Raw genomic sequence first — 15,703 nt, 5'->3', positions numbered from 1 at the left:
TTATGAATGCTTCATATTGGCTTTATACTTTTATGCTTATTTTGGATGCAGGTGTCTATAACCTGTTCTTACATGAAAACACAGAAGTAGGGGCCCCTGGGGGGCTCAGTCGGTTAAGCCTCTGCCTTCGGCTCAGGTCATGATCCCAAGATCCTGGAATTGAGCCCTGCTTTAGGCTCCCTGCTCAGTGGAGAGCCTGCTTCTCCCTCTCCCTCTGCTGCTCCCACTGCTTGTGCTCTCTCTCTTTCTCTCTATCAGATAAATAAATAAAATCTTAAAAAAACCCAGAGACGTAAATACTTAAGGATAGTCAATCATGTATGACAGTTTCTAGTATAAATCTCTTCAACTAATTGAAATGACTTTCTGGTACTATGGTCTCAGAAATAGAAGCAACCTCGTGTTTGCGTGTTATTGTTTTCCTAGATAGTGGTGTTTTTACATTTGGATCTGCATAGGTATGGTAGCATTCTGATATTTCATGTTTTCTTTAACTATATGCATATTCTGTTAGTGTGCTAATTTTCACAGTATACATAGAATTGCATCATTTCATTTGACCAAACAAAAATCAAGGGAGAGAAACACTGACTTTGTGAAGTGAAATGATTGGGTATAGATGAATAAACACCCCTGTAGAGTTGGCTGAAATTTCCAGGTATTTTTTTTGGCGTAGTCTACATCAAGTGCATTGCAATACTCTCATTTCATGATCTGTAAGCTGTTAGCACTCTTCAGACTCCCTAGATAGTTGTATTGACTGTTGGAGTAATATTCAGCTTTGGAAACATCTATATATAGTATTTAATAATAATGCATCCTTGCATTTGTGGCAGTTTGTCATGGACATTTTAAGGTGATATCTAATGAAAGCAGAGTGTAGCATAAACAGGATATTGTATACCTGTTACCTGTTTTAACAGATATGAATCTATTCTATTATGTATCTGAGAATATCAGTTTGCCCACTTATATGAGAAGATATTTTATATTTTATTTGAAATGTGTTAATTTAAAATACATATAGGTTATATAATATGTAGAAGAATACTAATCACATGGATAGTCTGTGTTATATTTAGGATGAACATATTACAGCTAGACCTGGGCATACACTCCTCATATTTTATTCAATATTCATAGTCATTCATTCTGTATATTCTATATTTTTAATTCTAAAAATCACCTTCTAGGTTTAATATGATTTCTGATTTTTATTTTTAGTACAAAGAGGGAGGATAAATGAAATAGAAGATAATCAACATCAAAGGAATAGTGTTAGTAATTATCTTCCAGATTAAGTGTAAATCATATACATTATTTTAGGAAACAGTGCATTTTCTCAACAAATAGGATCGTGATATTAGCAGGGGTTGAATTTTTTGTGTACAAAGTAGTCACAGTTTTTCTTGTTATTATAGAAGTTGTAAATATATCTGTGATCTCCATCAACCTACTACAGAGCTAGAATACTTTGACACATTTAATTGAGCTTAAGTTAGGAAATGTTTGAATACCATGTGATTTCTGTGTGTATATTTTTGGCTGTAGAATATAAAAGGATTGAACTCCGAAGAGATTTTGCTGGTTAAGTTATCAGAACTTGTGACTGAGGGGTAAGCCAGTTTGAAAGCTTAGAAGATGGAGAGAATGCCAGTTCTTGCTGGCAGAATGGGGCTGTTAGGAGACGCTGATAAGAGGTAAGAATCAGTAAGAAGCTGATAAGATAAGAGGTAAGAATAAGAGTGCAGATGAATTCTCCTTTAGATTTGTTCAGTTTGAGTTAATGTTAGGATATCTAGGTGGGACTGTCAAAAACAAGGAACTTGAAGCTGGCTACCCATGGTGATAGCTGGAGCTGTTGGTTTGGCATTATTAACACTGAGGTAATGTTGATCCTGGGAGGGTCCGTGAGCTTTCTAGAGGACTGGAGAAAAGTTTCCTTACATGGGACAAGTTGATTAAATAGGTAGGAAACCTTTCAAAGCCTGCCTCTTTGGAAGATGCAATTGTTATACTCCAGGGTCAGGAATTTTCTCATCAAGGGTTCAATGCTTGTGTGTCCTTTTATCAACTAATATTATTTTTTTTAAAGGGTGGCTCCGTGGAGAAGGCTAGAAAAGCTCCCCCTGAATGCTTTAGGCCAGTTAATCAGCATTTTAATATACTTTAGTTGGCTTTTTGAGTCTATTACAGGAGTTGTAGAAATGTTAGTAATCAAATCAAAAGGAGAGAAATATATTTTGAATAAAATGCAATACAAATTATCATCAGTCATATGTTGATTATGGTTCCACTGTGTAGTTAGGAGTATATATGGCTCTTTTGAACCTGTAATCTTCATGAGGGCAGAATCTCTAGTGGTTAGCATGGTGGCAATCCCATATTTGGCAGCCAGTATATATTAGCTGCATGGATGAAAGAAACACAGAATAAGTATAGAACCAGGCCCAGCGTCAATGTGTATGCCATTTAACCCAAAGAACAAGAGCGCATAAATGTGATTTAAGAGTATGAAATATGCGCACATAATTTGAGATATGCCATAAGAAAGTATTGAAAAACATATAATGAAGTAGAATGGTCAAGGGACTGAGTTTTTTAACTAGATAAAATGGGAGAGGGTTGTGTTGAGATCACAGAGATTTATTCAGGACTTTGGGGAAACATTTCTGGTCTGGATTTAAAAAAGGAAATAAAGTATTTGTAAACATAAGTTAAAATAATTCTGTTTTGTATACATATATATGTATCTCCTATATAATTCTATATGAAATATAAATATGTATATGTCTATCCATACACACACTGTAATAATATATTTTTAAAGGAATAAATAATAAATTTAAAAAAAGAAATATTGGCCTCAATTCATTTATGTGGCGAATGATAGACTTAATTACAGTGAACCTAACCCTACTCTTCTACTAAAATGACTTAATGAGATATAAGACAAAAAAGAAAGGTTATGTTTTGGCAAGAAGGAAAGGGCAGTATGGTTCAATACTTTCACTTAACTAACCTTTAAGTGTGCAGTTAACATTTAAAGGAAATAAAGTTTTGAAAGTATTATAGAGTAATTGTAAAAATGTAAAAAGTAGTTAAAAGCCCATAGTCTGTTAGGAGAAATTTCTTCAGATAACAGTGACAATCATCAGAAAGTAGATTTGTGATATGTAAAAGACGAAGAAAAATCTGCTCATTTAGTGACATAGTTACTGCTTTCCCCTTTGTTGTTTTCTTTGTAAACTTCCGCTCATTGACATTTTCTAGGATGAAACTTTCGTATTGGCTGAGAATCGATCTTTTAAACACAAATCTTGAAGTATTTGAAAGAAGATGCTCAGTACTAAACAGGAGGAGTGGGAGGGAAAAATGGAAGGGATGCAACTTTATAAGATATTTGCCTATCACCTCACAATTTGTCAGAATCTAAATTGCATTTTAAAATTTATAGTATCTAGCTCCTATTATGAACAGCTTTTCACTTACAGAGTGTGCCAGAACTCACCTTTGCAATTTATTTAGAGAATATAAGTAGTGATAGTATCACTAAGCTACCAAAAGTCAAAAGCTGTATTAAATTTTTTAAGTTTAAAATACTTGTCCAGTCTTATCAGTTCACCTGTATTTTTCTTTTATTCCTAGTTACTATTGCAGGACCGCAACTCTTTCCAAAAGCCCCTACATTAGATCTTTTTAGGGGTCTCCAAAAATATCTTATGCATCCCATGAACTAAATTTGTCAGCTACCATGTGGCAGTTGTGGGTAATTTTACTCATTTCCTGTTTTGAAGCTTCTCCTAAGGATGACTGTATATGGGGAGAGGGGAGGAGTTTTCCCATGGGCCACAGCTATTGTGTACTGAAGCCCTCTGTGTGCGAAGGGTATGCAGTGTTCTATGCAAAATACAGAAACATACGTTTCTTCCTTTCTCTCCTTTTTTAATATACTTGACTAGAGGTGTACCAAAGTGTGCTCATCACACAGCTCCCCTTTCCACAGCACTCAGACATTTGACTGTGTTGGGGGTGGGCAGGCTGAGCCTGGTGATACAACCAAGAAACACATCTGCTGCACTCAGAATCACTCCAATCCTTTTGAAAATACAGGCTTTCTTCCTGCATTTTTTTTAAAGATTTTATTTATTCATTTGAGACAGAGAGAGAGAGTACATGAGCACGGGGAGAGGCAGAGGGAGAGGGAGAAGCAGGCTCCCCGCTGAGTCAGGAGCCTGATGTGGGACTCGATCCCAGGACCCCGGGACCACGACCTGAGCAGAAGGCAGACGCTCAACCATTTGAGCCACCCAGGTGCTCCCATCTTCCTGCATTTTAAAATGCAGGTTGGCTTTCTTATTGCATGATACACTTCAATTAGGCAGGAAATTTCTCTCCCAGGAGGCCCCTTAGTCTACCATACAAATGGAATTCCAGGTGATTCCGCAGACTGTCCACTTTAGTCTCAAACCATGCCTTGAACTTGTATATATATTTTTTTTTTTTCATTTTCTCTCTTGACATGCTTTTGATGAGTAAGTGAAAGAGAGTGGAGGCAAATGAGTACTGGTTTGTCTCTCTTTTGTCATCTTATCTTCCTGCCTCTTCTATTCAGGAATTTATGGGCATGAAAACATATTAATGTTCAATCTTATAATACATCTTTGTGTATAAAGTTTAGTGTGTATGTAAAAAAAAAATCAGGTATCTTTAGGGATTGACTGTGATAGCCACTTGCAACATGGGATTCTAACAGAAGCTGATTCATTAAGCAATAAGTAATATAATAGTAGTCTGCGTTTGTTACACATGAGAGAGAGTGAGTTTTATTCCAAATCTTACTTGTAAATAGAACCTACTAATCACTGGCAGTTATGTAAGTTTGTAACACAGCCATAAAATGGTATCCAGAATCAGAAGACATCTAAGTCTGCTGAATGTGTTAAATATTTCATATAGCTGAAGAGAAGAAGAAACGGTATGTCACCTACTATGGAGCCTGCATTCTGAAGATGAGTTATGAGGTTACCTATAGCTAGAAGAGAAACAAAATAACAGTGTTTCACATTCTGAGCTGAAATTTTATTTTAGTCCTGATTCATACTATTGTACTTATTTTCACAGTTAAAATTGAGATGAAAAGTTTGAAATATGCAGAATTGATATTTTTTAATAATTTTAATACCGTTCTTAATCTTTCTAGCTTAGTTGCCTTGTAGTCACAATTATTGAAGTACCCAAACTGATTCGTTGTTTTTCATAATAACATACTTTACCAAAAATCCCATTAACAGAAAAATTTTTAAAAAACAATTGAGTAATTTACATGTATTGAAAACTGTTCTGGAGAAATGGAAATAATAAATTGGTATTTACTTGCCTTTTCATTTTATAAAAGAAAATTATATTAATGAGGCAAAATAATGGATGTTCTTAATTTCATTTGGTTATATGTACATGTTGTTATATCAATATTCATATTTCTTTTAAGTGAAAGGGCATGATATTTTAAATTTAGTTTCATCAGTTACACAATGGATGCCATTGCAGGCCTAGAGTTTAATGGAAATGCAAAATTAACTGGAAGGAGGGAAAATATAAGCAGAGAGAACAAAAAAACTTGTACAGTTGTACAGAACATGATACAGTAATTTCCCATGGGACTTATGCTATATGTTGCCTACTGTATCTTTTAATGTGTACTTGTTTTTATTAAGGGATATTGGCCTGAGGTAGTAGTTGTCTTGTGTCTTAGACCAGTTTTGATATCAAGGTAATGATGGCTTCGTAGAATGAGTTAGGAAGTGTTCCCTTCTCTTAATTTTTTTGGAAGAGTTTGAAAAGGAATGGTGTTAATTTTTATTTAAATATTTGATGGAATTCATCAGTGAATCTCTCAGGTCCTGGGCTTTTCTTTGTTGCGAGGTTTTTGGTTACTTACACAATCTCCTTACTTGTTATAGGTCTACTCAGATTTTCTTTTTTTTCCCCCTGGACTCAGTTTTTGTAGTTTGTGTGTTTCTAGGAATTTGTCAATTTCTTCTAGGTTATCCAATTTGCTAGTGTACAATTATTCATAGTATCCTCTTATAATCTTTTTTTAATTTCTATAAAATCAGTAATAATGTCCCAACTATCATTTCTGATTTTAGTTATTAGAGTCTTCTTTTTGTTGTAGCTAAAGATTTGTCAATTTTGGAATCAACTTTCAGTATCATTGATTTTACTCTATTGGTTTTCCAGTTCTCTAATTAATTAATTACATTTTACCTCTGTTCTAATTTGTAGATTTCCTTCTTGCTTTGGTTTAAGTATGATTTTCCTCTAGCTCTTTAAGGTATACAATTAGGTTATTGATTTGAAACCTTTCTTCTTTTTTAATGTAGATGTTTATTGCTTTAATTTTCCTCTTAGCACTGCTTTTGCTGAATTCCGTGTTTTAGCATGTTGTGTTTTTATTTTCATTCATATCAAGGTATTTTCTAATTTCCCCTGTAATTTCTTCTATGACTCATTGCTTTTTAAAGAGTGTGTTATTTCTGCATATTTGTGAATTTTCTCCTTTTCCTTTGTTATTTATTTCTAGTGACATTTCCATTGTGATCACAAATGATATTTTGCATGATTTCAGTCAGTTAAAATTTATTAGGGGTTGTTTTTTGGTCTAATATGTGATATATCTTGGAGAATGTTCCATGTGCACTTAAGAAGAATGTATATTCTGCTGTTGTTAGGAAGAATGTTTTGTATAAATATATTCGGGGTAATCAGATTATAGTGATGTCCAAATTCTCTATTTTCTTGTTATTCTTCCGTTTTCTTATTCTATACATTATTGAAAGTGGAGTATCAAATATTCCACCTATTGGGGCGCCTGGGTGGCTTAGATGGTTAAGTGTCCGACTGTTCATTTTGGCTCAGGACATGATCTCTCAGGGTTGTGTGATCAAGCCCTGCATCAGGCTCTACACTCAGCGCAGAGTCTGCTTATCCCTCTCCCTCTGCTGTGCCTCTCCCTTTCTCTGTCTCTCTCGCAGATAAATAAAATCTTAAAAAAATACTCCACCTATTATTTTATTTATTTTTTAAGTTTATTTAAGTAATCTCTACACCCCACATGGGACTTGAACTCACAACCCCAAGATCAAGAGTCACATGCTCTTCTGACTGAGCCAGCCATGGGCCCTTCCACCTATTATTTTAGAACTGCCTTTTCCTCTCTTCAATTCTGTCAATTTTTATTTCATATATTTTTGAGCTCTGCTTTCAGTTGGGCATTTGCTTATAATTATATCTTCCTGATGGCATTGAAAATTTTATCAATATAGAATATCCTTCTTTGTCTCTTGTTACTTTTTTTTATTTCAAGTTTATTTTGTCTAACAATAATATAGCCACCACAGTTTGTTTTTGTGTATGTGTGTGTATATGTGGTTACTATTTACATGGAATATGTTTTTCCATTCTTTTGCTTTCAACCTCTTTGTATCTTTTTATCTAAAGCTGAGTCTTATGTAGACTGTGTATAGATAAATATGTTTGTTTTTAGATCCAATCTTCCAAGCTCTTTCTTTTAATTGGAGATTTTAATTTATATACATTTAAAGTAATTATTCCTAAAGAAGGGCTTAGTTCTTCCAGTTAGCTGTTTTCTGTATCTCTTACATGTTTTTGTTCCTTAATTTCTCTATTACCATTTTTATATTTGATTTATTTTTGGTAGCCTACTATTTTGATTCCCATCTTTATTTCTGTGTTTTCAGTTATTTTCTTATTAGTTTCTTTAGGGATTATAATTAATATCTTAAACTTATAACAACCCATTTTTAATAATACAAACTTAGTTTTCATAACATCCACTCTTCCTATACATATTTGTCCTTTTTATATTATTTTTGTCACAGACTGCATCATTGCACATTGTATGATCATTAACATAGATTTTTAATTATTGTGTTACTCATTTGCCTTGTAAATCATAGAAAAAAGTTATAAACCAAAAGTACAATAGCATCGGGTTTTATATTTATCTATGTAATTCCCTTTATAATTGTTCATTATTTCTTATGTCTTTGAATTACTGTTTAGTGTCCTTTTATTTCTGTCTGTAGGACCTCTTAGTATTTCTTACAGAACAGGTTTGCTAGCAGTAAATTATATTTGTTGTTGTTGTTGTTAATTTGGGAATATCTACTTTCTCCATCATTGTTTAAAAGAGGTTAGTTTGGTGGATACAGAATTCTTGGTTCAGAGTTTTGTTTTTTTTTTTTAAATTTCAGAACTTTAAATATGTTATCCCACTACCTTTTTGCTTACATTGGAGAAATCAGATATCAGTCTTACTGTGGATCCCTTAAATGTGACAATTCACTTCCTCTTGCTGTTTTAAAATCACTCCCTTTCTTGGCAATTTGATTCAATGTATCTCAGTGTGGACTTCTTTCAGGTCCTGCTCAGAACTGATGTATTTGTTCATAGTTTCCTTTAGCTCATTGAACATATTTAAGATAGTTGATTTAGTGTTTTTGACTAATTCCAAAATCTGAGTTTATTCAGGGATAGTTTCTGTCATATTCTTTTTTTTTTTTTCCTGTGTAGCTTATGCCTTCCTGTTTTTTTGTTTGTTTGTTTGGGTTTTTTTGTTGTTTTGTTTTGTTTTTTGCAGGCCTTGTGATTTTTTGTTGTTTTTGAGAACTGGACATTTGAGTCTATTTTAACTCTGGAATTTGGATTTTTCTACTCCTCACTGACTGCTGATTTTTGTTTGCTGAGAGCTGTAGCTATTTGTTTGTAATTTTTCCCAACAGTTGTTGCAAGCTGTATTTTCCTTGTGTATGGTTACTGGATTTAGGGTTTTATTATCTCTGCTGTCAGCCAGTAATCTGACAAAGATTTCCTTAAACGTCTGGTTCCAAAAAGCAGGGGGAGGTGTTTCTGTCTATTTAAGTCTTCTGATAGATGCCATCTTGGGAAGCTACTGCAACCTAAGAGGGTTGAAACCAAGGCAAGCACTGTACCGGCCCTTCAGAAAACCAAAATGCACATCCTCAAATTTCAAATAACATGAGTCCCACTGCCCACCCTGGCATCAGCCAGCACCTCTTCACAGTGGTGCTGAGGAATGGGGTTTGATACCCATTTTGTGCATGTTGTTCTCTTACCAGAGAGCAGCAGTGTCTCCCTTCAACAAGCACTTCCTTTGTTTTAAGTATCCCATTAGGTTTCAGTGTTTTGAAGTAGTTTATTTACTCTTTCTAGCTCAGTGATTACTTTCGTGGTGGGACCAATCCCTGGAATGTACTTTTCTGCCATTTTGTGTCAACCTTACTTTCTTAAATCTCTTTTTCCTGCTTTTCTTCCTTTGATATGTCTTTTGAAATCCCATACATGTCCCCAAAATGTTGGTTGCATGCTAATGTAATGATAATTAAAACTGTATCATAGTCCAAGATAAACTAGGTTGAGAAGAATTAATCAATTTTGATTCTCTTCAGCATCAAACTTGAACATGTATCAGACTTCATTACTTTCGCTTGGTTCTCCATTAGAGTGGGAATGCATTGTGTATATTAAATACATTGTAATTAATGGGAGATTTTTTGCAGGCTTTGTGTGGTTTATAGATTAAAGATTATTCCAAATTTTGCCAATTATGAAGACTAGAGTTGACTTTTATTATTATTATTACATATAATTTAATTCTATGTTTTCCAAATGAATTGACTTCCTGATAGAAAATAAAGCTTAAAAATTATGCTATATAAGTTTAAGGCCCAGAAAGTTAGTAATTTTTCAGTGTCATTTACTTCCATATGATCTTTTTATTTATCATTTATGTACTGCAGTGCATGGAAAGCAAATGCATTTGTACATTTATTCACATTAAATTGTAGTTCATTTTTTGGTTATTTATTTGGGAGAGAAGGGGAGTATACACTAGTGGTATAACAGAATCACAATCAGAAATTTCTACCCTAGATAATCACTTTTAGAGTTGTTAATGCAGGGTTAATAGTCCTAATAATAAAATATTAAACTTTTATACTTTTATTTCTTTTTAGAACCTTGTAAAACATCTTCCTGAGCAGAAAGTACTCAGTGAATTAGCACAGCTGAGGAATGAATATGATGACCTCTGTGAGCCTGAGCAATTTGGAGTTGTGGTATGTATCTAGCATAAGGGCCCAGAAACTCAGCTGTGATGTAATAATTGTCAGAAACAGTGAAAAGGACATTTCAATTGTTGATTTTTTTCAAACTGCGTATCTACATAATTTTTTTTCAAACTGCATATCTACATAATTAATTATAACATTGTCAGGAAAAAAACCTTATTATTATTTGTAATGGTTTTGAAAAATAAAGAAATTTAGATTTATATTCTGCAGAATACCTCAGGGTATCTCATGGCATCTCCTCCATACTAGTGCAGATATTTAATTCTATTAATATATGAAAAGTAGTATGTATTATTGTATTGGCTATTTTTTCTTTTATTTCGATCTTGCTGTTAGAATTTGTCCCCTCCCCAATTTAGGCTAAATAAAAGAGTAGGAACTAGATAAATAGCAATATTTTAAAAAACTTTTTTGTTATATACATATTGTGTCAGAGAAAGCACAAGAATTTTTAGATTTCCTATAGAGTGTCATTAATTAATTGAAAACTTTAAATACACTGTTTCAGTGTTTCATAAATGCATATCATACTTTAGTATGATTAAATCGTTATTGGAATGAGTTATGTTTCCTCATCCCCTCTTCATTTTAAGGGGTACAAAAGATGACTAGATATAAATTATGTATTAAAGAATATAGTTATATGTTTTAAGCATTCCTCAAAACTGCTATTGAAATAATGGACAAAAAAATGGGAAAGAAGGGATGGTGATTTATTTAATTTCTTGGAGGAAAAAAAACCTGTTTTTAACTTAGGTATTCAATACAAGTTTGTTCAGTGTATGGATGAGCAGCTGTACTATGGCTGCTAACTTTACCCTGGCTCCCTAAGAATTTCACATCTGAATACGAAGACTCAAAATTAACATCAGAACTAGTAGTCAAATACTGTGTTTCATTCAAATATTTTATTACCTTTTCAATAGTAATATATTTTAATTTATCTGATTTGGTACGTTGCAATTTAAAAATCTTGTTTAAAATGAAAATGTAATAGATGGGACAGAGAACATTCCTTTTGAATATGTGCAATAGCTGCTTGCCCATATTCAGAGCTTATTAATACTCAGATATGGCATTGCATATACTGATATGGGAAGGTTCTGTCAAATCCTTGAAAAGAAAATCCGGAATGTATATTTGGGATGAGGTAGAGCTAATGTAAAAGTACCTGAGGAAGATATTTTTTTCTTTTTTGAATTAGGCAAATTATTCAGTTGAATTGGCTAGATATTATTTATTAAATAGTGGTGTTTTAGTGCAATATTAAATAATAAAATTTTCTAGACCAAAGTCCTCATTTGAAACCTAAGCTGCTTGAATTCATACCATAATTGAAGCAAGGCTGTATACTATCTGAGAATTCAGCTGTGTCATGATGGTTATGAGTTTTACAGTAGGTACACTACACAGTTTCTCTGAAGTCATTTTTTTTTCTGAATGCAGTTTATCTTGGAAGATGTATTAGTTTGCCAAGCAAATCCTTCAAGAGGAATATTCTTGGTGCCACAGTGAGGAAATGAAGTTTGGGGACATAAAAAGCAATATACCTTCCGAACTAAAAGCAAAACAGAAAATGGAAGAGATTTCTTGTTTATGCACATAACCATAAATAATTCTGGGGCTGTGAATATGAAGTCACCTGGTCCTCTTATTTAACTCTCCCCATCCTTAGTTACATGTCTGTAGGGAAAAAAGTCAAGGACATTACAAAGTAGTTTGTGCTATGTAAATCACCCAAGGTAGTATCCATCAGGATTTGCCAAATAAAGTTTAGATAATCTCATATCTAGGAAAATATTTTGGAAATAATAATAGGCCCTAGTCTTTTAAGTACCTGCTATTTGTGTTGCCATTATTATTTATAGAGAAAATGTATTAGGGTGCTTAGAATAATATCTTATATACAATAGATAATAAATTCTATTGAATTGAATTATAAGGCAATTATTAAACCCAAGTGTGAGCCTGAGATTAAACATAGCATATTTTAGATCTGTAAAGTAAAAATTATATTAAAACATATTTCTCTAGGTCAGTGCTAAAATTAAATTAATTTCAGTGTGAATACATTCAAAGACTTTTTAATCCTCAAAATCTATCAACAGTCTATATTTCAGAACATTTCAGAAATGTGTAGAATCATCTGCAGTAATGAGAGAGGCTCCAAACTGGCTGTCTCGCTTCTGCTAATTCCCCCCTCAATACAATTAGTGTAGTCTACTTAAAATCTATATCCAACGTGTGATTTCTATATTGAAAACCTTCAGTGTCTCCTGGAATTTATGGAATAAAACCTGAGCTCCTTAGTATGCTCATTGTGCCTCTAACTCTGTGGCTTTTTATCTCTCTGTTCTCTTTGGTGAACTGAGTGAATTGGTATCTTTATGACATTTTAGCTTTTACCTCAGCGGGACTCTCTTTGCCATTTCAGCAGTTATTTTACTTGTTCCTCTTCAGCAGCCTTTCATTTTCCATAGCAGCTATATTGTCTCTTACCTGCTCTTCTCAAGTCTTCTCTCCTTCCCCTCCCCATTCTTTTCACTTAATACCAACAGTGTAATCTCTTACTCACGAGAGAAAAAGGAAAGCACTTAGGCTTTTAGAACCTCCAGTATCTCTTCTACCTACAAGACTATCTCCAGACATACCTTTTATTAACCTATTCTCTGTCAAATCTCAGGAAAAGGGATACCTTATTATTATGACTAATATTATTGTTGTTGGTATTATTATTTATAGACACAAAATGTATTAAAGAGTTACTGTATTTGATACCATGTTAAGCATTTTTACATGCACCATCTTACATATTCTTCACGACCCTATGAGGTTAGCACTTTTATCAGCTCCGTATTATGAATGAGGAAACCCCGTCTAAGGAAGGCTAGGGACCTTGTCCCAAGGTTCAAAGTAAGTAGTAGATGCAGAATTCAAACCCAGGCAGTCTGACTTCATAGAGGGTGTTTTTATTCCTTTTTTTATTTTAAAATTTTATTTTTATTGAAGAATAATTGACATACAGTAGTATATTAGTTTTAGGTTACAAGATAGTGACTTGATATTTATATACTTTACAAAATGGACACCACAGTAAGTCTAGTTACCATCTGTCACTATACAAAGTTATTACAATATTACTGACTATATTCCCTATGCTGTACATTACATCCCTGTGTCTTATGTATTTTATAACTGGAAGATTGTACCTCTTAATCTCCTTCAGCTGTTTCATTCATCCCTCCACTGCCCTCCCATTTGGCAACTACTAGTTTGTTCTCTATATGTATGAGTCTGTCATTGTTTTGTTTGTTCATTCATTTTTTTTTTTTTTTTAGAATCCATGTGTAAGTAAAATCATATGGGATTTGCCTTTTTTTTTTTTTTTACTTATTTCACTTAGTATAATACACTCAAGGTCCATCCATGTTGTTGCAAATGATAGGATTTCAGAGTAATACTATATTACACACACACACACACACCATATCACACCTTCATTCATTTATTGATAGACATTTAGGTTGCTTCCATATCCTGGATATTATAAATAATGCTGTGATGAACATAGGGGTACATATATGTCTTTTCAAATTAGTGTTTTTGTTTTCTTCTAATAGATAAAGAGTGCTTTTAACTGCTATACTGTTCCATTGTGTGTGTGTGTGTGCGCGCACATGTGTGTGTGAGATGCTCTACTACATGCTAATTTACTTATCTCTGTTTGGGGCATTATTATGTCTCTCTTTTTCTAAGATTTTATTTATTTATGAAAGAGAATATGCACTCGCATGTGGGGAGGGGCAGAGGAAGAGAAAGAATCTCAAGCAGACTCCCCACTGAGCAGGGAGCCAGATGGACAGCTCAGTGACCTGAGCAGACGCCAAGAGTCTGATACTAAACCAACTGAGCCACCCAGGTAGCCCTGGGCATTATTATCTCTTGCTTATTTTATACTTCTATTATTTTATGCCTCTTCAGTTTGTCATTCTGTACTTTGACTTTCTTTTCAGGAAAAAAAAAAAAACACTTAAGTCACTCACTGCCTAAAACTGAATAAATTGATAGCTGCATAGATGGATAAATAAAAATCATTTATTGACTCTGAGGTCCCTGATAGCTGCTGCTCTCTATTTCCTACCACCTGTTTTTTCAAAGATCAGTCTTCTTTTGCTTTCTACTTCCTTACCTCTCATACACTATTCAACAAACAATAATTAGAATTCTGCCTTAAGCAGTGCATTGAAAATTATCTAAGAGAGGTCATTATTACTTCCTAATTGCATCTAAAATATACATCAGATCTACTCTTCATCTGTGCCATTACCACCTTAGCCCAAGCCAACATCATCATTCTCTTTAACAATTATGATCTACTTGTAGCTTGTTTTCCCCACTCCTGCAAAAGCCTTTCTCCAAGTCAGTCTTAGCACAGCCCTCAAATGTGGCATTTCTGAGTTCATTTGTGTTGCATCATACATTTATCTGCTTAAAGCATCAGTGCTCTTGTATGGCACTAAGGCTACAATATAAACTCCTCAACAGAATTTACCACCTCTCCCACTTCTCTCTCCTGTTGCTTGGCTTCTTGGTTATTATAATTCAACCACATTATATTTTATTTTTCAGTGTTTTGAATTTACCAGGCTTTTTTCCTGCCTCTGGCCCATTACACATGTTGCTGCTTCTTACTCTCACTTGCTGCCTGCCTCTTTCTTGTTAATTCTTCCACTTTTAGCTTAAAGTTCATTTTCCCAGTGATACCTTCACTTGCCTATCAATCAAAATTAAGGCTCTCTATTAAAATCCCACAGAGCACCTTTTTTTTTCTTTTCCTTTCTAGAAATTATCATGGTTCTTAGTTAAATATTTATTTGTGAGGTTGTTTATTGAATGTCTATAAACCCCCACTAGATTGCAACTTCAAGTGCATGCATCATGCTGATTTTATTCACATGGTATAGGCTTAATATATATTTGCTGAATGTATAGCTTGAATGCAAAATCAAGTGGGTTCATTTTAGTCCTGTCTAATTCTGTATCCATGTGGCACTTGATAACATTGAAGAACTTAGCTTCCTTATTGAAAACTTTTCTTTATGTTCCTTCTCTAACAATAAATACTCTTTCCCAATTTCATTCTTATAACCTCTGCTAGTGCCCTGCAGAGTTTCCATTATTATATAACTTCTTGAATGATAAAAACAAATCTCATCAGTTAGTAATAGGCATATGCCAGAAGTGAGATTATTCCTGCAAGATTCATTAAAATTCTCATCATTAAACAAAAAACAATAAGATTGGCAAATCTTGGGAAAAAATCTAGCTTTGACTTTTTGAAAGAAATAAAATTATCTGAGATAGTGACTGGGCTGCTAAGCTTTCTCTAAACTTTTTGGTTCCTTTTAGCAGCAACATCATTGGACTTGCTTATATTCACATGTAGTAAGTTGAAAAGAAACAAATAAAAAGGGAAAAAAAGAAACAAATAATAAAGCCAGGGACCTTTCCTCTGTCTAGAGGCA

At 33.6% G+C, this 15,703-nt stretch overlaps 1 protein-coding gene across 2 annotated transcripts in view; it reads left to right on the top strand.

Moving 5' to 3' along the window:
* The window catches only part of LOC102727555 (protein diaphanous homolog 2), a 687,910-nt gene that overhangs the window by 222,052 nt on the left and 450,155 nt on the right, over positions 1–15,703 (top strand). For both annotated transcript variants that reach the window (XM_081808540.1, XM_081808541.1), the window contains exon 16: positions 10,062–10,163. In XM_081808540.1, coding sequence (XP_081664666.1) covers positions 10,062–10,163 — 102 coding nt within the window. The remainder of the gene's footprint in view (positions 1–10,061; positions 10,164–15,703) is intronic.

Source organism: Leptonychotes weddellii, chromosome X (assembly GCF_054177405.1).
Source record: "Leptonychotes weddellii isolate Sample4059 chromosome X, ASM5417740v2, whole genome shotgun sequence".
In the NCBI taxonomy this organism is placed as follows: Eukaryota; Metazoa; Chordata; class Mammalia; order Carnivora; family Phocidae; genus Leptonychotes; species Leptonychotes weddellii.
Note: the sequence above shows the minus strand (reverse complement) of the source record. Positions and strands in the feature narration are given on the sequence as shown.